This window comes from Telmatherina bonti, assembly GCF_933228915.1.
Source record: "Telmatherina bonti genome assembly, chromosome: 3".
Classification (NCBI taxonomy): Eukaryota; Metazoa; Chordata; class Actinopteri; order Atheriniformes; family Telmatherinidae; genus Telmatherina; species Telmatherina bonti.
The window spans coordinates 35592044-35616357 of record NC_136621.1 but is presented as its reverse complement, the minus strand read 5'-3'; the positions used below and the strand labels follow the sequence as shown (position 1 = coordinate 35616357).

At 40.5% G+C, this 24314-nt stretch overlaps 1 protein-coding gene across 1 annotated transcript; it reads right to left on the bottom strand.

The window, feature by feature from the left end:
- Positions 1-239: 239 nt before the first annotated feature.
- clockb (clock circadian regulator b) lies at positions 240-23723 on the bottom strand. Its single transcript, XM_079264782.1, has 22 exons — positions 23687-23723; positions 20124-20212; positions 19556-19615; positions 18699-18847; positions 16132-16223; positions 15851-15940; positions 15537-15657; positions 12892-13005; positions 12534-12652; positions 12368-12450; positions 8932-9038; positions 8675-8822; positions 8447-8522; positions 8020-8164; positions 7798-7901; positions 5457-5564; positions 4695-4853; positions 3571-3771; positions 2121-2314; positions 1854-1986; positions 1176-1310; positions 240-1044 (listed from the first exon to the last, which is right to left on the bottom strand). The coding sequence occupies exons 2-22, from the start codon at positions 20138-20140 to the stop codon at positions 712-714; spliced, it is 2688 nt and encodes an 895-aa protein (XP_079120908.1). The 5' UTR covers positions 20141-20212; positions 23687-23723; the 3' UTR covers positions 240-711.
- Positions 23724-24314: the final 591 nt, after the last annotated feature.

Sequence of the window (24314 nt, the reverse complement as noted above, 5' to 3'; positions counted from 1 at the left end):
CATTTTCTGGATTTCTTCTTCTTCTTTTTTTTTTTTTTTTAGAGAAGGGGGAGGGGTCTTCGAAAGCACGTCATTACTCTGTCTTTGACCAAAAAACACAAAACAAAACAAACAAAAAAAAAACACTTAAAGTAAAAATTCATTTTTCAAAAGCGACTAATAAAAGCTTACACAGTTATTCTTTTCATGCAATCATATAAAATACTACATTTCTGTTTTTCTGTTAGGCTATACGGGATATTTACAAGGTTTTTGTTTGTTTTTTTTGTTTTTTTTTATCATACAGTAAATCTGTACATGGTCAGTCCACTTTGAAACATCTTCAAAAAAAACAAAAACAACAACAACAACAACAACAAAAAAAGACTATCGGTACTGTCGCAGTAAGGTGTTTGTTTTCAGGTTTCCATGAAGACTTCATCTCTCCCACCGTTCTGCCTCTGATGAGAGGAATGGGGATTTTATCCATCCTGTTGCCATGGTGACTGTCTGTGGCGAGTTCCTTTAGGACTCAAAGAGTTTCTTCCTTCCTATGATTAATTTCTTTTAGATGCAGGGAAGAGGTGGAAGCTGGCAACAAATTTCTCAGAGGAGGGAAAACAGAAAAGGAAGTTTGTGGCAGCCACGAGACCAAAACAAACATATGCAGTGATCGGTTCGCGAGTTATAAATCCCACAAGTTTTCCCGCCTGACATGTTTTCCATCAGGCTTCACTGCGGTTGGTTGCTGACGCTGTCAGTCCTGTGTGATGACGGGGCTTTCTGCTGTTTCTGGAGCTGTGGTTTCAGCTGCTGCTGGTGCCTCTGGTGGTGAGATTGCTGCTGCTGTTGTTGCCTTTGCTGCTGCTGTTGTTGTTGCTGTTGTCTTTGCTGCTGTTGTTGTTGTTGTTGTTGTCTTTGCTGCTGCTGCTGCTGCTGCTGTTGTTGCTGTTGTTGTTGTTGTTGTTGCTGCGTTTCCTGGGTAAAAGTCCCCTGTTGTTGGAGTGGAAAAGCTGCCTGCAGAATCAACTGGGTAGACTGGTTACCATGGAGAAGACGAGTGCCCTGGCAACAAAACAATGCAAACAATGTTAGAAAGTGAAGCTGGTATTCCTTTATTTTTTCCTACAAACCCTGCAGTTTTACTTCTGTGCAGAGGGACGTGACTGCTAACATACTCTCCAGTCTTCTGATACCTGTAAGAATTGCTGTTGTTGCTGCTGCCCCTGCTGGCTGCTCTGCGTCATTACAATGGTCTGGTTCTGGTTGTCGGGCTGACCTTGTGGTGTTTGAGCTGGTTGCAGAGTCAGGGTCTGGGTCTGCCCCCCTTGCTGAAATAACAAAGATTGAAAAGATTTTTTTTTCTTCAAAGAATAAAAAGACAAAGTCAAATAAGGAAATATAGAAGAATGAACATTTTCTCCACATTAGTTCTGTAGAGTCAAACCCAATTTTCTTGAACATAATGTCCTTCTGCTTCCTCTTTAGGTACGTATAATCCACTATCTAAAGATTTTTTTTTAGGCTGAACAGACATATTACCTATCAGCGTTACTAACAAGGAGTTTGGGATTTCTGAAAGGAAATAAAGGAAATGTTTTGGCTCCTGTAGTTTTATTGAAAATTTTTTTTAAAAATGATCATAAACATTTTAAATCTAAAACTTTGCTCCCACTGTGTTCAGGTTAAATAATCAGCATTGTTGTCTTTTTATTCCACTTAGTCAAACAGAAATTTAAATATAATTTTAGGTTTAATTATTCATACAAGCTTGTGAATGTGGCTTCACATGTCAGGACTTTCATAATGTGTGTAGAGCAGCTGTAACACTGCGCAGATACACCATAACCTAGCTCAGATGACTGCATCCTTACCTGCTGGTTGCTGAAGGGGTTATACGCAGTAACCACTTGTCCCATGAACATAGAGGTGGGCACCATGACGGCACCACATGCATGCACTGGAGCTGTCACCAGCTTGGTCACCAGCTGCTGCCCGGCTGGGAATCTGGAAGGAACATTGATCACAGTGTTCATGTTTCACACCAGGCTTGTAAAAATAAAATCTACTTTACCAGCTTGGATTCAGTGAGAAGTTCTGGAGGAGAAAGAAGAGTTTTCATCATACGGTTGTCTGCTTACCGGATCTGTCGGTCCTGTGTGAAGGTGGCCACAGCTGCGCCTTGCTGTGTGTTGTTCTGTGGAAGGCTGGTGCTGATCTGAAGCACATTTGGTTGCCCTGGCTGAGAAATCATCATAGTATTGTATAGGGGAGCTGATACGGAGCCCTGGTTCTGGGGCTGGGCCTGGGCAGGTTGCTGGGGCTGACGCGGCGGCTACAAACAGAAAACACAGGAAAGCCTTACATTTAATCCATAAAAACAAAGTAAAAACACTGAAAACCTTCTTCTTCCCTCCAAAGTTTTCAGTGTTTTTACTTTGTGTTCATGTCAGTTCAGCTTTACCGACACAAACTATTCATGATGGTGTTTATAAATGAGGCGGTGACGCACATAAGAGGTGCGGGATAGGAAGGTTGTACTCATGTCAAAGATTATTGAATTAAAAGACAATTAATGCTTTGCGTTTGTTGTGTATGGAGCATCAGGCACTGTTTGTGCATTTTATTGTACTTTACCTACCACTGACAAGTTATGTGAGGACTAAAGCTTGTTACATCCTCCACGACAAGCGAGAACTTTGTTCTCGCTCTTGAGGTTGAAAGAACAAGAAAAAAACATTTTTTTCGTCCGGTTCATTCATCCTCCACGAGAAGTTTCACCTGCAGCAGGGAGGGATCACTGCAGGCGGCGATGTCTGCTTTTATGTAGAATGAACCCTGTTATTTCATATTTAATAAGAATCTCCATCCACAGCAGGGTGAGTTTTGCACGCAGCTGCGTGTTTTAATGCCACATGGTGTAAAAATCTTCGTACTTTCTCACCACATTGATCAGCGGTTTTATCAAAACAATCCGTTTTACCTGCTTCAGCAAAAATGCAGAAGAGGCAACTTTCCTCTTCCTGCTTTTCTGTATTAACCACGCCCACTTTAAATGTTCAACCAATCACACAATACTTTTCGGAGCCTCACAAGAAAAACAGTTCTGCCAGCCCGATGCGTCGAGAACTGTCTTCAATCCCGTCTGCGAGAACAAAATGAGGCCATTTTCTTCTCAAGGTTTTGAGAACGAGAAATTCTCGCTTACCGTGGAGGATGTAGCCGGCTTTTCTAATCTGATCTATTGCACGTGGGATTCCTACAAGCTGAGCCATAAAAAGGAGAAAGAATCTTCCAACATATGAATCAGTTCATTTGCCTTCTTGTTGTGGTTTGTAGAGACGTGACCCAGTTTGACTGGTCACCAGAACAATCTGCTGTTTCTGCTTCTAGAATAAACATTAATACTAAAATCCACAGAATCTGATAACCGCAATAATGGTCAATAAAAGATTTATTGATAAACTATTCTAATTACAACCCAGAAAACAAAGATGATCTGTAACCTCTTATGTCAGAAATAAAGCAATGTGGGTTTTAATTCTAATTTAATTTAATAAAGCGTGTGTTTGTGTGTGAAGGTAACCTCACCTGTGCGAGTGTGTTGGTCTGCTGCTGTAAGCTCTGCTGAGGGGGGGGAGGCTGCTGCTGTATGGTGAGTTGCATAGTTCCTGAATGGACGGGGTTAATTGTTGTTTGCTGGACCTGATTGGTCAAAGTAGCAGCTTGCTGGACTGAGCCCACCTGGGGGAGCTGCACATTCATGGCTCCACCCTGCTGCTGCAGCAGCATCTGTTAGGAAACAGTCAATGCCAGATTACAGCAGTCAGAATATCTTCATTTATACAGCATGACATGTCATATTACTTTCATGTAAACACGGTATCTGTGTGTTCATTTAGTTTTTATAGTGAGAAAATAATAATTATGAAGTAAAAATGCTTATGTAGGATACACACACAGGTAGTAAGGCTGTATTTAGTATAAACAATAAGAACAAAAACAGGTACAACTCAGGTAGAACTAGGTAAAAAGTAAAAATAATGCTACACCCATTCATATTCAAAGAATATTCCAAATAATGCAACTATTTAATCTTTGTTTTACATTTTCTTTTCTTTTCTTGTCAAACACAAGGACGATTTTTTCTTCTGTTTTCTGACTTCAGATTAAACATTTATCTTCTAACTGTGTCATTCATTCCCATTAGAACAGTGTCGTTCCACTGTCCTAATGCGTAGTCCTACTAGTCCTACTAGTCCCACTGTCCTAGTGGTGGACGCCCCGGGTGGGTCCTGCGGTGGTGGCCTCTGTAGTCATGATTAGTGTCCCGGTGTGGATGGATCCCTAAGATAGTCCACTGAGCCTGGTGATGGGATCTAATGTTTGCCTGAGGGGTTGGATGGGACTGTTTTATGTGTCTTACCTGTGTGAGTGTGTGTGAAAACGTATGTGTTTGACTTTGGGTGAATTATATGGTCTTTTATGTGAAGGCGTAACCTTGTTTTAGCTTTGCTTTTTAATCTGTAAAGCACTTAGTGCTACTTTTGTATAAAAAGTGCTGTAGAAATAAACCTTGATTGACTGATTGATGTACACTCCTACAATTGAACATCAGAGCAATGCTAGGTTAAAATGATTAGATCAATCAAGATGAGAGGAAACTGTACCGACAGAACTAAGATCTTGCATATATTGAAGTGTTTCCAGCCCACCTGTATGCCCTGTCCCTGGACTCTCTGCAGCTGCTCTTGGATGTGTCGGAGCTCCTCCTGCTGCCGCTGGATGTTCACCTGGATCAACCTGGTCCTCTGTTCAAGCTGCTCCTTAAGGTGCTGCATGGCGTTTACCTGTGCTGAGAACTCCATCACAGGCTGGCGGAAATAAAAGCAGGGAAAAATAAATGTAACTGATGAATGTTCATTCAGAAAAAAAGAAATACATCCATAAGGAATCAAACGTCAGGCTGTAACAATATATTAAGATTTTAGTCAAATTCTAATTTCCATAATTAAACCATCAGGAGTCTTTAATGATAAACATTAGGGGTGGGAAAATCGAATTGAAAAATCGAAAATCTGGATTTTTTTTTGCTTCACAATTTTATTTTTCAAATAAATAAAAATAATCCATTATAAAATTTGTCATTTTTATTGCTTTTATTGATCTTTTTACTTGTCTTCTTGGGCATTTTAGTAGCAGAATGATGGTCTGGTTTTTTCCTAATTGAAATCAAGAAAAATTACCTGCAAAAAAAAAAAGTTTCATGCATTTATTTTGTTTTTAATCTACAAAAATCAGCAATATTGTAGAAAATTGTGAGAATCAGCCGATCGAATCGGCTCCCAAAAATTCGAGATCGAATCAAATCGGGACAAAAGCATATCATCACAGCCCTAATAAACATGTTGTCGGAGTTCAGTCATTTGGAGTCGTTGAAAACATGCATGACTGTCCTTTTCTTCCACAGTTCTCACCTGAACATTAGTCTGAAGCTGCTGTTGTTGCTGCTGCTGCTGCTGCTGCTGCTGCTGACCGATCATGGCTGGATTTACACTCTGTCCTGTGGTCTGAGAACTCATGGACTGCAAATATACAGAAAATCAATCAGATTAATGACTAATAATGTGCATGATTTTTTGTCAACTCACCATTATGACGACCCAGTACATGTTTCTTGGCTGTGTTACACTCTAGCTTTGCTCTGTTCTAATGTCACTTGGCATTCATCCTTTTTGAGGTGCTATAAGTTACAACGGTTCTTGTCAATTTGGACAATTAACCTACAGTCACCAAGCATTAAACAACTGATATTAACAGCTTATCAACTCATTCATTCACCCAGGAGCTATGCAGTAACTCATAAGGTCTTATTTTAGGTTGGTTACAGGAAAAGAAATGTGTTTGTTTAAACTGTTTATTGTCCACATATGAACTGTATAATAGCAAAATAAAAACCTTTAACAAATGTAACTGCTGTATTTGGCCCAGACTTTTAGGTATTGTTACTGTTTGTTACTGCTGCAGTTTTTAACAGAGAAAAGTCATTTAATGCACTTCATGTCCAAACAGAAGTCACACACGAGTATTTTGTTGGACCGCATTAAGCTTTAATTACAGCAGCATCTGCTGTGGCATTGTTTCAAAAAGTTTCTGAACCCCACAATACTTATTGTCATCCAGTATTGCATTGATTTTGGAAGTGTCAAGGGGTGGCAGTGAGGAAGGTGAAGGTGTGGACCCAAATGTAGAGATGAGGGAATGGGGATGCAGATTTTTGTAGATTTATTTTAACCAAGGATCTCCAGGGGACTACAACAAACAAACTAGCACAACAAAATGATCCAGCAACCAAGAACTAAAAAGTGAGGGGTATAAATACACTGGGGAACCAAACGAGAAACAGGTGAACGGAATGAACTGAAACAAGACCAGGTGAACTCAATGAACAGGAAATCAATAAAAGCTAAACAAGAGAACCAAACAGGAAAAACTACAAAATAAAACAGGAAACCTGAACTAAGGAAAAACACAAACCACCACATCATGACAGGGAGAGTTGGACTGCTGAGCCTTCTCCAGTGGGGTTCAGGTCTGGACTCTGTGGTGGTCAGTTCTCATGTGAAAATAATGTTTCCTGCTCCCTGAATCCCTGTTTCACAATCTGACACCCATGAATCCTGGCAGGGGAGACAAACTGATGGAACAAGCTGCTCATTCAGTATATTCAGCTATCAGCTGACCTCATTATTTGGACAAATAGCGTTGCTGAACTTAGATTCTGACCACCTGCAGCAACTCCAGATGATGGACAGTAGGCCTGATGGCTGCATCACTTCATCTCCCTCTCTTCTTACCCGGACGTGTCCATCTCTCTGGATAAGGGTAACTCTGGACTCATACTAGATGACCTTCTATTTATCTTTACGCTCCTTAGCCAATTGAAGCATTTTTTTCCCTGATTAGTCTGATAAAAGGTTTCCTACTTAGTGAAGCAGGGTTTCTTAAGGCTATGCAGCTGCTGAGATGCAGTCCTCTAAGAGTTCCCTTCTCACTGTGCATGTGAAAATGTCCTTACTTTCACTACTACACACTCCTGAACTCTACTCTTGTTTTCTTTATAATTTGATTTCTCCAAGCGTTTAAGTCACCAATGTTGTTTTGATTACATTTCTTCCTGGAAGATGGCAGTTCCTCGTGATGTGTCGGACCGCTCTTCAACGATCTCCTCAGGTGTTTTTTCTGCTTGTTGCATGCTCTTCTAAAACAGACTAACATCTTTTCCATGACCAGGAGGAGTCTTTCCACATGATTGTTTAGAAAATAGGAAACTTGGAGCTAAATAACTTGATGCCAGCTGAAAAATAATCATCCATGCAGTAATTATCCAACAGGAGGCGCTAACCTACTGACCCAGTTAAATCCAGGTGGGAACTTTTTGCTCAATGCTCAGGCATTCAGAGAAAGCTTGTGACTTCCTGCATTAAAAGATGTTTTGCATCTTATTTGATGATATTCTGTCAAGTCTTCAGAACCCAAAACCACATCTGTTTGTCTTTCCTAAAAGCTGGATAATCTGACAGTTTCATTTAAAAAAAAAAAGTTCCTGAATGTCTCCTCATTCAATCTGTTGCTCCCATCAACAATCATTAAAGTTGCTAATGCCAGGTCTATTAGGAGCCAAACAGGCGCAAACCGCCGATCGATCACCTTCAGCTGTTACCATTTTATCATTCTGTTTTCAGTGGCTGACTTTATCTGCACACAGATCTCTGGTAAGCATCAAGTTCACTTCACATTCAGCCAATCATGTCCCACCTGGCTACTGATGGATGAGCGCCGCTGTGACGTCATCTCCATGGTGGATGCCAGTGACTGCCGAGGAGGCGTCGCCGTGTCCATGTGTAGCTTGGGAGCTGTTGCTGCAAAGAGATCACATCGTCACTGCATGGCCTTGACATCTTCTTCACTCCACAACAAACACGCCACTAACTCTACCGAGGATACAGATGACATTACACACTGCTCATGTGTCCTTACAAGTGCAAGTGTTGTCAGAGACGTGTGATGAGGACTTGCGGGAACTCCGCGAGGAAGTTGAGGGTGTTCGGCTGTGGTCAAACCGCTCTAGGGCCTCCTTCAGGCTGGATGTATTGAGTTGCAACTCTGAGCCCGAGTCCTGACTCTAGAAATGAGACAAGATAAGCAGATGAAATGTTACGTCCCCCAAAAGGCTGCAAGGTGGAGGAACGACTGAAAGCAATATCCGTTACAGGCTGAGTGCATCATTTCTGCATCTATTATGTTACCAGCAAGGACTTTTATTCAATCGTTTAATTAAAGATTCATTACACTTCACCTGAAACAACAATAACAGCTTCATTTCCAGACATGCGGTGCGTCCTTAAACTAAACATAGTGTGGACAAAGAAAAAGTTTAGACCTTTTTCCAGAGGTTTTATCTCACCTTATCAACTGCAGCCTCTGGATTAGACTCCTCAATGCCCAGCTCTCTGCGCTGCTCAGCCCTTACTTCTGCATAGCTACGTTTAAGACAAAAATAATAAAGGTTTTCCAAGGCAAATGGTAAAGAAGCAAGAAGATGACGTGACAGAGCATTGATACGTACACAGGAAAACTGCTAAGTGGACTTTATGTGAAATGAAATGAAAGCTGGACAATGAGGTGATTGTACCTGACCACCGTGTGTGTGCAGACAATAAACTCAGGTCGGGAGTTCCACTGATGATAGGTGATGTAGTAGTGTGTCTGCAGCCAGATCCACTGTTGACCTTTTGTCAGGAAACGATAGTAGCATGACTTCCCTTTGCCGTACTGCATCACTGCATGGAGGAGAAGCAAAAGCAAAGCCGTTACATTCAACAAGCTCTCAAAGACTTTTGTTAAAAATAAATAAATAAAAAACTTCAGTGAGATCACATGAGCCCTTACAGTGTTCGTGACATTTAGCTAATGTCTCCAGGTCATCCACGTGGTAGTAGTCATACCCTGATGTCCCCAGAACCTCAAAAGGCAGGTAGCCTATGATGGGTGGAGCTCTGAAAAGAGAAAAAGCTCTCACTCGTCTACTGATGCTGGTAGAAAGGAACAGTCTGGTCTCCGCATCCAAATTAATATTCCAAACAACACATATTCAGATTCAACTGAAAAACGCAACAGGTTTTTAATAACCTGCTTGTTTTGTCTGAAGTACTGACAGATTTTGTTGTATGTGTTCATTGGCAGTAGTGGTAGAACGGCTGATCATTCATGGTGACATTAACTATAATCGACGCTCTAACTGAAAAAGATCTGATGGTGGATTGTAAACTGTACTGGTGAACAGACTTACTCACACACACACTGTTATTGCTTATTTGCAATAACAGTGTGTGTGTGTGTGTGTGTGTGTGTGTGTGTGTGTGTGTGTGTGTGTAGATCAACTTTCATCACTCTAAAGGGTTTGACACACCGAATGCAAATACAACCGGATTCCAAAAAAGTTGGGACACTTTAGAAATTGTGAATAAAAACTGAATGCAATGATGTGGAGGTGCCAACTTCTAATATTTTATTCAGAATACAACAGAAATCACAGGTCAATAGTTTAAACTGAGAAATTTTATGATATTAAGGAAAAATATGCTCATTCAAAGTTTTAATGTTGTCAACAAATCCCAAAAAAGTTGGGACAAGGCCATTTTCACCACTGTGTGACACCCCCCCTTCTTCTTACAACACTCAACAGACGTCTGGGCATTGAGGAGACCAGCTTCTCAAGTGTAGACATAGGAATGTTCTCCCATTCTTGTCTAATACAGGCCTCTAAGTGTTCAATCGTCTTGGGTCTTCTTTGTCTGACCTTCCTCTTAATGATGCGCCAAATGTTTTCTATAGGTGAAAGATCTGGACTGTTGGCTGGCCAGGTCAGTACCCGAATCCTTCTCCCACGCAGCCATGATGTTGTGATTGATGCAGAATGTGGTCTGGCATTATCTTGTTGAAAAATGCAGGGTCTTCCATGAAAGAGACGACGTTTGGATGGGAGCATATGTTGCTCTAGAACCTGAATATATTTTTCTGCATTGATGGTGCCTTTCCAGATGTGCAAGCTGCCCATGCCACACGCATTCATGCAACCCCATACCATCAGAGATGCAGGCTTCTGAACAGAGCGTTGATAGCAACTTGGGTTGTCACTGTCCTCTTTGGTCCTGATGACCTGGCGCCCCAGATTTCCAAAAAGAACCTCAAAACGTGATTCGTCTGACCACAGAACAGTCTTCCATTTTGCCACACTCCATTTTAAATGACTCCTGGCCCAGTGTAAACGTCTTCGCTTGTGGATCTTTGTTAGAAATGGCTTCTTCTTTGCAGAATAGAGTTTCATCTGGCAATGGCGGATGGCATGGTGGATTGTGTTCACTGACAATGGTTTCTGGAAGTACTCCTGAGCCCATGCTGTGATTTCCTTCACAGTAGCACTCCTGTTTTTGATGCAGTGTCGTTTAAGGGCCCGGAGATCACGGGCATTCAGTATGGAGATTTTTCCAGATTCTCTGAATCTTCTGATGATATTATTCACAGTTGATGATGACAACTGCAAACTCTTTGCAATTTTTCGCTGGGTAACACCTCTCTGATACTGTTCCACTATCTTTTTACGCAACATTGTGGGAGTTGGTGATCCTCTACCCATCTTGGCTTCTGAGGGACACTGCCAATCTGAGAAGCACTTTTTATACCCAATCATATTGCCAATTGACCTGATTAGTGCTGATTGGTCTTCCAGGTGTTTGCTGTATGCTCATATGACTTTTTCCAGCCTCTAATAGGTTCTTGTCCCAACTTTTTTGGGATTTGTTGACACCATGAAATTTTGAATGAGCATATTTTTCCTTAATATCATACAATTTCTCAGTTTAAACTATTGACCTGTGATTTCTGTTGTATTCTGACTAAAATATTAGAAGTTGGCACCTCCACATCATTGCATTCAGTTTTTATTCACAATTTCTAAAGTGTCCCAACTTTTTTGGAATCCGGTTTGTAAAAGACGCAAAATTGCAAAAGATTCAGATGTGAATTATCGACGTTTCTGTCTATTCACACCAAAGCGAGGCGAGATTGTGAATAAATCATGAAAATTCAACAACAAACTAGCAAGATGGATTCAGCACCAAGCCAACAAGACAACAGTGTGCTGATGTTGTGAAAGAAAAATGAGGAACTGGGTTCTTCCTGTTATAGATAAGAGAGGAGAACTTGAGGAGTTTTGTTGTTTAATCCAGGAGCTGATTGGTCCGTTATATCTGTCAGATGTGAATATTAAAAAAAAAAAAAAAAAAAAAAATCGACCTCAGTTCAATAAATAAAAACTTGCAAAAAAAAAAATCGCTGGACTGAATTTAATTACTGATGTGAATGTTCACATTGACCTTACACAGTAATAAAAAAAATATTACTGTGCGAATTATTCGGACGAAATATTCAGAGCAGGTGTGTAAAGACCTTAAGCGGCGGATCTGAAACCGTCTCCGCTAACGCTGAGCACCACCGGCAGCATAAAGCTGTAGACCCCCTTGCATTACGTTCTTCTTCGTCTTGTGTTAACTGTGTAACAAAACGTTTGCCCACCAGACTCAGCTGAGCCACTACTCAGTTTATGATGCATCTTATTTGCATGAAGAGTCATAAAACAGATGCATTAATATATTAAGGAATAAAATAGGATTCTGATTGAATTTATCTTTACAAGCCAAACAGAAGGAAAGTGAAATGTGAAGCTAATGTAGTAAAAAAAAAAAAAAAGGCCTCTGTGGCACACTTTTGATTAAGAATGAGGTCAATTTCTTTGCCAGCTCTCTTTGCTGGATGAGTTCAAATCCATTTTAAGGTCAAATGAGTAGATCAGGGACAGAATGTCAGCAGAGCTCTGACTGTCTTAGTGAATGTTCATGTCGGCTGGGATGAGTCGGTTTGACATCCATGTTCTGCAGCAGAAGACACCAAAGTGGCAGTGTGTCTTATCTGTGGTCTTCCTGATTTGTTTTCTGGCTAAATTAAATCCAGTAGTTTGCACCATTCAGACCAGATGTAACATTTGTGAGCTTCAGCAATGAAGCATGAAGTAAGGTCAGCAACAAGTTGTAAATCAAGACAAACAATTAAATCGAAAGGATAAACATATGAGTTATTAGTTTAAAATAAAATCTGCAAGGAGTCTTTGTGGATGTAAAAGCTAAAGTAACAGTTACAACTTCACTTATAAATGCATTTTTAGCACCACAAAAAGTGGGTTTATATGGAGAACTTAAAAGCTCACCAAGGAACAAATTAATTGAAAAAGGAGTCATACACAGCTAAATGCGTCTGTTTGTGTGTTTACCTATGGTCTAAAAAGAGAAATTTCCATTCTAAACTGTGCCTGGAGGTGAATTCTTCGTTTGGCTCCTTTACCGTACACATTTCCTACAATACAAACACAGAGTTAAGAGTTAAGGCAAATAAAACTTCAGACTGATGATACAAGTGGGCAAAAGTCTCTACTGTACCTTGATAAACTGAGGTTTGGCCAATCGAACAGTGGCTACGAAGCACACCTGGTCATCAAAGGCAGGCTGTAGCGACCGCTGTAACACCCCAGCCAGGCCATTCCTTGTCATGTTGGGAACTGTACAAACAACAGAGTTGTTTATTCTGCAAGTTAAAGAATTTATAGCATCGCTCAAAGTCTAATGTAGATTTACTGCCAAGATTAGAGAGTGATTGATGGAGGTGAACAAATAAAGATGGGGACCACTTGACTTTTAACAACATGCACAGAAAAACTGCTTTGACACACAAATTAAAATATAACATCTCTGCATGGAGGTGGTGCAAAACAACATGTCACATCACACACTGACATACCGTTATTTAGGGACTTGAAGTTGCCAATGAACTTAACATATTCGTAGATGGGGGGCTCTTTGGGGTCTATGGCCCCTCGAAGCATATGACAGCAGAACTCCAGGTGATTCTTAGCTGCAGATAAAAAAATATACAAAAGCAACAAAAAGACATTTTAAAAATGCAACTGCTGATCAAATCTATTCAAAAACTATTCTCTCTCACATGTACACACACATTTATGAACACACACACACACACACACACACACACACACACACACACACACACACACACACACACACACACACACACACACACACACACACAGGTAAACTCTGTAAGAAAAAGCAATCTTGGGGATTCGTCCACATCAGCAGCCACTTTGACCACAGTAACAACCACCACAGGAACAGCCCAGATCCAGGTAGGCCAGAGTCCACACCATGACCATATGGCTGCAGTGCAGGACCCCTCCCAACCACCCAGACAAGGGCTATCCACAAGGGCTATCCCCATGGCAACTACCAAGCAGACCAAGCAGACAAAGCCCCCAACATGGAGGATCCCCATGAGGAAAACACTGGAGTTAAAAATGTTATCAATTTCAAATCAAATAAAACTAAAAAGGATTAGAACAAATAAAAGCAATAGGTATACATATAAATGAAGCAGTTCATTAAAAAGCTAAACAAAAACCAAAAAGCCATAACTTGTTCACAACCACCAGATAACGGAGATATTTACCACTGGATAGCCAGTGACCCAGTGGTAATGAAGAGGTTAATAAAACATAACTATAAATACAGAATACAGACAAACACAAATAGATGATTAAGTAAAATAAACAAAAAAAAAACAAAATAATAATTTAGTTAAGTACTGTCTGCAGCCCAGAGGACCTCAGGGTCCACAAGACCTCATCATTTACCAGCAGATCACATAAAAACAAAGACCCAGCACCATTAAGACATTTAGAATCATCTAAAAGAATCTCAGCCTCAATCCTGAAACACACGAGAAGCCAATGCAGATTTTAAACCCTCTGGTCCTCATCAGAACATGTGCTGCTGAGTTCTGAAGTGATTGCAGGTTAAAAAAGGCCTTTATGGGAAGACCAGAGAGCAGTGCATGACAATAATCTAATCTACTAGAAATAAAAGCATGCATCAATACCTCTGTGCTGGCAAGAGAGAGAAATGTGCAATGTTTTGTTTTAAGATGATAAAATTCTATTTTTTTATGACATTTCTAACATGTGGAATAAAATCCACATCAGAGTCAAAAAGGTAAACCAGATTTCTCACACACTGATAATGTTGAAAATTTAGTCACTTTTGTAAAAGCCTCTCTCTTGTCTTCAAGACCAGAGAATAAAAATTCAGTTTTGTCCTGGTTGAACCATAAGAAGTTCTTTGCCATCCATGTTTATATTTAAAATACAGTTTAAAAGGACATTGCCTGGCTCTACGTCATCAGGAGACACAGTGATGTAGAGCTGAGTGTCATCAGCATAGATGTCAAAATGAATGACATCCCTTCTAAAGACACCCCAAGTGACAGCATGCACAGATTTAAAAGAATTGGGCCTAAAATTGAACCTTGGGGAACCCCACACTTAATTTCATGGATTCTTGAGTAGCATTCAAAACATCATCGATCTGTGAGATAAGAATAAAACTGTTTCAAAACCAGACTTCTCAGATCTGATCTACTGTATCAAAGGTAAGATCAGCAGGATCAGCAGTGAAAGTTTCTGTTAGTCCAAGTTACACCTGAGGTCATTGGCGATCATTAAAAGGACTGTTTCTGTACTGTAGTTGAAACCACAGTATATATTTTTCAAATATATTGTGTTTATTTAAAAAATCATATGACTGGACAAAAACAACCCTTTTCCATAATTTTAATACAAAAATCTAAACAACTCCTCTTTAAAAGGGGGCACACATTGCCATTTTAAAGACAAATGGAAAAACACCCATCAGAAGAGTTTTTAAAAGCTCACACTCAAAGAAGCTATAAAATGTCTCTAAAAGCCTTGTGGGTACTGGATCTACAAGGCAGGCTGCTGGGTTTAAATGGGAGAAAATTCAACCAAGCATCTCTGCATCAACAAGGAAAAAACTCTCCAGTGTTTCCTCAGGTAAAAACAATGCTTCAGATATGAAAAAAAAATCTATTTCACTGAGATTAAAAGTTAGATCTAATAGTGCTGATCTTACTTCTGAAGTGGTCTGCATAGTCCTCACATGCAGCATCTGATGGTGGCATGGAGGACTTGTTACAATCTGTTCATTCAAAGATCAAATGTTTAAAAAGGAAATCCAGATCATTTTAAATCACTGCAATGAGATTAAAAAGGTGGACTTTTCTTTCCTGCAGCATCATAGATTTTGTGAACTGCAACTTTAGTCATTTGTTCAAATTATAAGATACATCTAAACTATGTTGCATCACGGTCCAAATAAAACATTGGTACTTAGGTGTGTATTCTGTGTAATTTACTTTGAATATAAAGACCAAATATACACATAGAAATTTGAGAAAACAGAGAAAATAATCTACGTTCAAACCATTTCACCTCCTGATACACAATGTCCAGCATTTCTGACTCATTTAAAACAAGTTAGAAGTATAGTAACAAAGGACTGGGTGCTACTGACTCTTCAGGTTGTCCGTACTGAGGTTCTCTGGGTCGGTGGGGTGTGTGGACAGAGCCTTGTACACCTCAGAGTGTTCCCCAACTGGCAGGAAGTTTAGCAGGTTCTGGTCCACCAAGTCCGCCTGGGAGACAAACATGAAACAAGCATGAAAATACAAATCCAACAAATGAAAAACCCTAAAGCCAAACCCTCTCTTAGCACATAGGTCATCGTGACATGTTTAATCTGAAGCTCAAACACACACAAATCTTGTTACGGCTTGTTCTACAGTTTAATGGAGGAGTGCTATGCAAGGAACAACTGGTGCTGTTTACCGGTAGGTGTTCTAGTAATGATGTGACACTCTCAGACACATAGAGGATGTTCCCATCAGTCATTATTGCTATGAAGAACCCATCCAGAGCCTGTTAAAAGAGACAAAGGGAACACTGTGAAAACCAGTCATTGCAAGCTAGTTTTGGTTTATCAGAACAGATTTATTATTTTAATCCAGCACAAACATAAATATTATACATTATATTATATTATTATATTATAATATCTTGTCCTGTAACCTGACAGACAAGATTAAGATACAAAATATGAATTTTCTAACCTCCAGCATGAGCTGGGTGAATTCTTCATTGCTAAGAAATGGGGGCTTCCAGTCCTGTCTGATCTCACTTGACTCGGACTGGGCTGCGATCTCTGATGAAAGAGAGAGGATATAATCCAAGTTTTAGACAACTAAACAAACAAATTTCAGGAAAACAATAAGAAAACATGTTAATAACAGAGACAACACAATTAACATGACACACATAAGCAGCTCAGCGGCAACTCGTGATGCAGCAATCTCCACAGCAGTGACGAGTTGGGATGTATTGGGATACTAGCCCACACTGATTGCACTGGTGCGCCTCGTACTTTAATTTGGGTTCAACAAAAAAATTTAGATGCACCCAAATTGTCACATCATTGCTCTCAGTGGTACATTTCAAAAAGATTAACTTTTATTATTACCCATGTGATTTCATGGTTATTTAAAGTATTGTGAAAAGAAATGAGGTAAAGAATTTTTTATCTTTATTTAAAGCATAAATATTCATTCATTCATTTTCCGTTTAGTCCAATTAAGGGTCTTATTAAGAGCCTTTCCTAGCAATCATTGGGCAAGAGGCAGAGTACACCCTGGACAGGTCGCCAGTCCATCACAGGCGTGAACATTAGGCTGGAAAAGATAATTATGTTTAAAAACAGACTTAAATTGCTAGCTTCACTAAACTGAATTAAACTAGACATTTAGACACAGAGGTCCCTGTACGACAGGTGTCAGAGCTTGGTTCGCATTGCCAGCATTAAGTCGGATTCATTTCCAGTGAGAGTTGGACTCCACCAAGGCTGCCCTTTATCACCGATTCTGTTCATAACTTATATGGACAGAATTTCTAGGCGCAGCCGAGGTGTTGAGGGGATCCGACTTGGTGGCCTCAGGATTGGGTCCCTGCTTTTTGCAGATGACGTGGCCCTGTTGGCTTCATCTGGTCGTGATCTCCAGCTCTCGCTTGAGCGATTTGCAGCCGAGTGTGAAGCGGCTGGGATGAGAATCAGCACCTCCAAAACTGAGACCATGGTCTTCAGCCAAAATAGGGTGGATTGTCCTCTCCGGGTTGGGATTGAGGTCCCACCTCAAGTGGATGAATTTAAATATCTTGGGGTCTTGTTCACAAGTTAAGGGAAGGATGGAGCGTGAGATTGACAGTGGGATTGGTGTGGCATCTGCAGTAATGCAGACTCTGTGCCAATCTGTCGTGGTGAAGAAGGAGCTGAGCCAGAAGGCAAAGCGATCTGTGCTCCTACTCTCACCTATGGTCATGAGCTGTGGGTCGTGACCAAAAGAACGAGGTCGCACATACAGGCGGCTGAAATGAGTTTCCTCCGCAGGGTGGCCGGGCTCTCCCTTAGACATAGGGTGAGGAGCTCGGTCATCCAGGAGGGGCTCAGAGTAGAGTCGCTGCTCCTCCGAATCGAGAGGAGCCAGTTGAGGTGGCTCGGGCATCTGGTCAGGATGCCTCCTGGACCTCCCTGGTGAGGTGTTCCAGGCACGTCCCTCTGGGAGGAGACCCTGGGGAAGACCCAGGACACGCTGAAGGGATTATATCTCTCGGCTGGCCTGGGAACGCCTCTGGATCCCCCCCGCAGAGTTGGCAAATGTGGCTGGGGAGAGGGAAGTCTGGGCTTCCCTGCTTAGGCTGCTGCCCCCGCAACCCGACCCCGGGTAAGCGGCAGAAGATGGATGGCTAATTTCACTCCTTCGTATTAACATTTGGCTTCTATGCAACGTTTATGACTTCTCAAACAGAAACAAACAATGTTTACCTTTAATATATTTTGCACGTCAGTCTGTCCTTATCAGCAGTTGTGCAAACAGCAATTAATATTTTTTATTTTTTTCATGCACAGGATGAGTTTGACACAGGCTGATCCTTTTTTCTGGCAACTCTCTTCCTCCGTTGTTCACTAGTATATTCTCAGGGTGATGCTGCACCAGAAAAGGATGCAACTTTTTTTTTTTACTTTTCCTACAGACACGTAGCATTTTTTATTTTTTGTTGGTTATTCTGGGGACAACTTCTAAATTTCTCTTAGCCACTACTAAACTTCTGAGGTGACTTGAGCAGGATCAGCTCAAGTGAATCAACACAGTGGGGAGAACTCATTTAATGTTGAAATCCAGTCCTTCTTGCTCATTTTGGCTCAGGTACACAGAAAAGCTTTAATTGGTACTAAATCCTCCCCACAAACGAGCAAAATTCCATGATATTCCACGTTTCATTGTAAAATTCTGCAACTGTCATCTGTCAGCTTTTGCTGTACTGAATGACTAATGTGCACCGGTTGCAATTTCACACCAACACACAGTCTGGTGCACAACTGTGGATAACAACCAATCAGAGAAGACCCACCGCTTATCTGTCTTTAACTGGCTTTTTAATCAGAGCGTCATTCATCCCTGAGCTCGGGTAAAGGCTAACATTAGTCGCATCTGACTCATTTCTGGTTGCAGTCTCGAGCCCTGTCATGTTTCAAAGAAAAGCAATAAAAACTGGTTTTTACTGAGCTATTCTGATGATGCTCCACATAATCGCAGGACATGAGGTGAGGATGACAGAGAGCCCTGACCTTTGTGTTTACACAGGAAGTCAATGCTTTTCTGCAGGATGGTGGACTTGTCCATCTTCCTGGTGTTGCCTGGTAACATCGTGCCGAGCTCTTTAATGAGGACATTGAACTGGTCTCTCCGTTTCTTCTCCGACTTGTTGCGGGACACACTGCAAGCCAAACACAGAATTTAGTATTTTTTTAGCCACAAAAAATAAATAAATAAATGAAACCCCCCAAAATAAACATATTTCCCCTTTGTGGCCCTGGAATTGCTGAAGTCAAAAACATGCAAGCAAGTCGATTTAATCCAAAAAAAAAAAAACAAAAACAAAAAACACCCAATTTTAGGGACGCACAGTTACCGATATCAGTATCGGCTCAGTACCAAGCGTGTGTACCGATACCACACTAGTCTAGCCGGCGCAGATGTGTTTGATGACATGCTTCGGACGTGTTTTAAAAGAAATAAATGCCTTGAATGTTAAAATGTGACTTTTTTTGTGACACTAAAAGCTAGATCTTTGTTTCAAAACCACACATTTATAGTTGTATTTAGGTAAAATGTATCAAATCAAAATAAAACTTGTTGAAATTGTTAGATCTGTAATGATATTATATTTGTATTGGTGAGGTAACTTCAGAAAGGATGGGTCATTTATTACAACCTAATGATATCTTACACAGTTATAACAGCAATAATAACCATAGCCACAATAATGTTCACATAAACAGATTTGCAAAATATCAGTATCAGCAGATATTCAAATTTTAGATATCGGTATCGGATCGGAACTCCCAAAAAGTGGATCTGTGCATCCCTACCCAATTTCTAGTTGTTGGAAGAACAAACATTGTTAGACTGTTCATTAGCTTACCGTTTTGCCTTGTCCTTCTCATCTTCTTCCATCAACCCATCAAAGATGCTACAATCATCCCTGCAAGAGGAGAAAAAACATTCAGCATTCACTTTTTCCAGCTTACTTAGCTTCCCTGTGCCTGCTTGTGGCAGCTTAAACATAGATATGCATCATTAATAGTAGCAGGTGACATTTAATAGCTTTTAAAAGTATTCCTATCATACATTCTAGCAGGGAGTTTATCTTTTAAGTCACGCATGCACAAAAGATAGAAAAGGAATGTGTTGTGGTTGCCAAGAAGTTTAAGTGATTCTGTGTAAGAGGGGATGATCTTGCCTTAACACTCAAATGATATATGGAACTGCTTTGTCATTTTCCAATTTAAACATTTTTATGTAAAGAAAAAGAAATTTATAAAATAGTATTTTATTAAAGAAAATTATTTGAGAACAAGAGGTATTAAACATGAATACCAATCAATTGTTTTTTTAATACATATGTGGACATTCTGTGTCTGAATGCATTATGCAAGTGATACAGACTGCATCTTGTTATATTGTGTGCTTCTGATTGTGCGCGTGCATACCCTATACTTGATGTCATGGTGGTTGCTGATCAGGGCTGTGGCTGCAGTGATTTGTTCTTTAGGCGTGAGGTAGGCATTTGGAAGAGCACCTGGAAGGACAAAAACAAAACACAAATTGTCTTAGTTTCACTGTTAGACATCATTTTCAGTGGATTAATAACATACTAACGGTCACAAACTGTCCTGCAGTATGAGCCGTGAAACGGTGTCTATGTCTGCATTTGTTTTGAACCCAATCATCATTTTCATCCCTGGGTTTACCCAACCAGTTTTTGTGCATTTTGTGGACATACTGAGGGCTTTTGACTGTTCTTCATGTCTTTGGGATGTGCTTTGGGAGTACGAGAGTATCAGGCCTTTTGGTTTAGGCCAACGGTGACAAACACCAGTCTTCGAGGGCCAGTATCCTGCAGGTTTTCGCTGTCTCCATGCTCCAAGACACCTGACAAAGTTTGACACCCCTGGTTTGGACTATACAATCGCAGAACAACCACATTCCCAGCAGCAAGTGTTACTCATTTCTTGCAGGTGTTGGACTCCTCCACAGATTCTGTTCATATCCTTCCGGGACAGAATTTCTAGGTGAAGCTGAGAGTCAGTCAGTTTCCAGTTCGGTTAGTTTCAGACTGCATTTTCTCTTTTTGCAGATGACGCGGTCTTGTTGACTTCATCAAACCAAGACGAACATCTGGCACTGGGGAGGTTTGCATCAGAGCAGTCGGGGTGACGATTAGCACCTCCACGCCTGAGACCATGGTCCTCAGTTTGAAAAAACACTTGATTGCCCAATCCACATTAGGGCCACATCCACACCGAGATTAAACCATTTTGCTTTAGCTTTTTCTTTCCTACGTTTTTGTACCGACAGACTTTCTTTTAGAAAGGTGTGTGTAGAAAGGGTTAAACTTTAGAAAGGTGTAAACACCAATAGGCCTGTCACTGTAAAAAATTTTGCCATACAATTAATTGTCTCAGAAATTATTGCGATGGATGATAATATTGCGCCAAGCGATTATTGTTGTCATTTTGAGACAATTTTCAACTCAAATAACTAAAGTGTCATAATAATACAAGTACATCCTTTCAAAGATCAACTTACTTTACTCCATTGTACATAAAAGATCTTATAGTTCCATATATTCCAAATAGAGCACTTGGCTCTCAGACTGCAGGTTTACTGGTGGTTCCCAGAGTCTCAAAGAGTACTATGGGAGGAAGGGCCTTTAGCTATCAGGCTCCTCACTTACGGAACCAGCTCCCACCATGGGTTCGGGAGGCAGACTCCCTCCACACCTTTAAGAGCTGAAAACCTTCCTTTTTCATGATTCTTATAGTTAGGACATGTGCATCTCGTGAGTTGGAGTCTGCATGTACGGGACTCAACTATCCAGGTTAACCTCTTTGCTCTTATAGTTATTGGTAGTCTAGCCATCCATTACTTATGTAGCAATGGGGACGTCACCTGATGCACTGAAAAGTACCTCGCTCTATTTCTCTCATGTATTAATGTATGAATATATGACAGTATTGCCATCTCTAAATTATTTCTCCTTTTTTCCGCAGGACCTCCTGAATAAGTGCAGTTGTACATGTTGATCTGTCTTTCCTGTCCTCTCCACCCCAACCAGTCGAGGCAAATGGCTGCCCTCCCTGAGCCGGGGTTCTGCCGGAGGTTTTCTTCCTGTTAAAGGGGAGTTTTTTCCTTCCCACTGTCGCCTCGTGCAGCTCAGGATGGGGAATTGGATCAAAGTCATGATTCGATGCAATCAATTGGTTTCTATTATGGGTTATGTATGAATTGGCTTGAAATGACGTGTATGTAAAGTGCCCTGTGACAACATTGTTGTGAAGTGGCGCTATACAAATAAAGCTGAAATGAAGTTAATTGAATACTTTAATTTCTACAAAACATTTCGATCTGCAGACTAGACTCATCCAGTCCCCAGTCTGCTAAAACAGATCAGCATTTCTCCCCGGGTTTTGGCAATGTGCTTATCTGGAGCGTATGGTCTCTGAACACTATATAACACATAGTCTATGGTCATGCTCATATAAGGGGGGCATATTTAGACTTGACCCAAGGTGGAATGGTAAAATTTAACAATATTAAAGGACAGCATAGCTTTACCAACCACACTGTTGAGTGCACACCATGTTGCACGGTCTTGGTTGTATTTAATCCGTGAGTTAAATCTGCCAGTGATTGTGGACTGTCAGGAAAATGGAGCTAACCTGTTTGTTCAGGTCTTTTTTTTTTCCAGATGGGAAAACTGCAGTAGATGATTGTGTTTTAGGTGCAAATGGAAGCTTGCTGTATTGCTGTGTTTAGTTAATATTATCTTAAAACAAATGTGGTAGAGAAAGACTAATGAAAATGCTGCATGTTGCGTCCGGCAAATTTATTGCGCACATTTTTTCTTATCGCGCAATTAATTGACTTATTGCGACAGGCCTATCCACCAATTACAGGAGAAACACTGTATTATCGATCCCACACTGGTAATTAGCGCTGCAACCTTGCCTGAAATACCACAAAAACTGAAAAGAAGACAAAGAGCATGTGCAGATGCAAACTACCTGCAATAAAGAAGCACAAGGGAAAGAAGTAGGAAGGTCTGTGCTAGTGCTTTACCCAGACAGTTCTGCTTCTGGCACTGACTCTGAACCACTGTGCTTTCTGGTGAACTTTCCAACGTTTACACCAGTTTGACCAGAGCCAAAGTGAGCAGACTTTATTCCACAGAAGTAAAACATAAACAGCTTGTAGATTTGGATCAAACATTGTAGGTTAAAGCATCAGACTCCACTGTAACCTCCAGTTTCCTAAAATAAACAATAGCTGAGTGAATTTCATAAGATGCTAGGATGGGAACGCAAGCTTAGATAAATCTCCAGGCAAAATTCTTAACACAGCTGGAAAGATGGGCATGTAGTACCACGTCCAGCTCCACTTTTGTCCACGTCTTTTTTCAGTTGCATTATTCCTTCACTTTCTGAAGCTTATTGGTTATTTAGCAGCTTTGCTTAAGCCTTGCAGCATACATGTTTCCTTTATCCCTGCGCATGTAGCTGTCAAAAAAATATATTCAAAATTGGTCAAAATTTTTTTTTTACTTTATTTAACCTTTATTTAACACTAACGTAGCATGAGTTGCACGTGAAAGTCAATGTAGCATGGGTGAATATCAGCCAACCTTAGTGTTCTAGGGTTAAACACACAGACCTATTTATGTGTGTATGATCTGATACAACACTTGCGTGAACACAGACAGCCTTGTGAAAGAGCTCTTGGGCATCAGTTGGTTGTAAAAAGCATGAGTCTAAGTTGTTCACATAAAAAAGGAAAAGGGAATTCTTCTTTTGTGTTTGTTCATTTCAAGACAATCTGGCTGCTTTGAAAAAGGTTGATTATTCATTTTTCATATATGGCTTGTAAAACCTGACAAATCTGCCTGGGAACATACAGATTATAGAAGATTTTCTCACTTAAAAACACTCCTCAGGAAGCGAATGTATCTGTGTAGCAGCAAGGCAACTATTGTGTCCGTGTTATCACTTCTCACCCCACTGCAGCGTTTGCACGATCTCAACGTCTGTTCTCAGGTGTTGTAGAAAGGGTTTGGGGTCAGAGCTGACTCTATGGTCAAAAGTGGTATTGAGGTCATTGAGGTCACGAGAGGGCAACAGACCACGGGAAAGACATGGTGGCCAACCAAAACCTATGGGAGAAAAGTCACAGCACAGGAAAACGGGTCAGTGGATTCCACATTTCAGCATGGACACAGGAAATTCATCATTTGAAGAGTTTTCTTGCAACCAGAGGAACAAAATAAGATTATGACAAGCTAAAAAAATTCTGAATTATGTTATATTAATTTCAAAAATTGATAAATAAATAGGGCAACGACAGCTGCCACATATTAAACCCAGATTACAACTGTTTTCCAAGTGTAGCATACCAAAACATACCATTTATACTTCAGTAACTCCTACTATGACTTACCCTCTGGAATGTCTTTTATAGGGAAAAATGGCTGTTTTAGATCCTAACCTTCCAGGCAGTGACAAATCTTCATACCACACCTGATCTGCAACACAAAAAGCCCTGACTCATTCACTGAAATGTCAAATAAGTCTGCATCCTTTGTTTAACAAACATGTGAATTGTTAAGACCAACAAAGGACACAACC

What these genes read in the sequence shown, in the direction of transcription:
- clockb (XM_079264782.1), bottom strand. An exon ending in CTTCAAGTCCCTAAATAACG is followed by an intron (nt 12,653 to 12,891) that starts GTATGTCAGTGT and finishes TTGTTTGTACAG; the next exon opens with TTCCCAACATGACAAGGAAT. An exon ending in TCCAGGGACAGGGCATACAG is followed by an intron (nt 3,772 to 4,694) that starts GTGGGCTGGAAA and finishes GTTTCCTAACAG; the next exon opens with ATGCTGCTGCAGCAGCAGGG.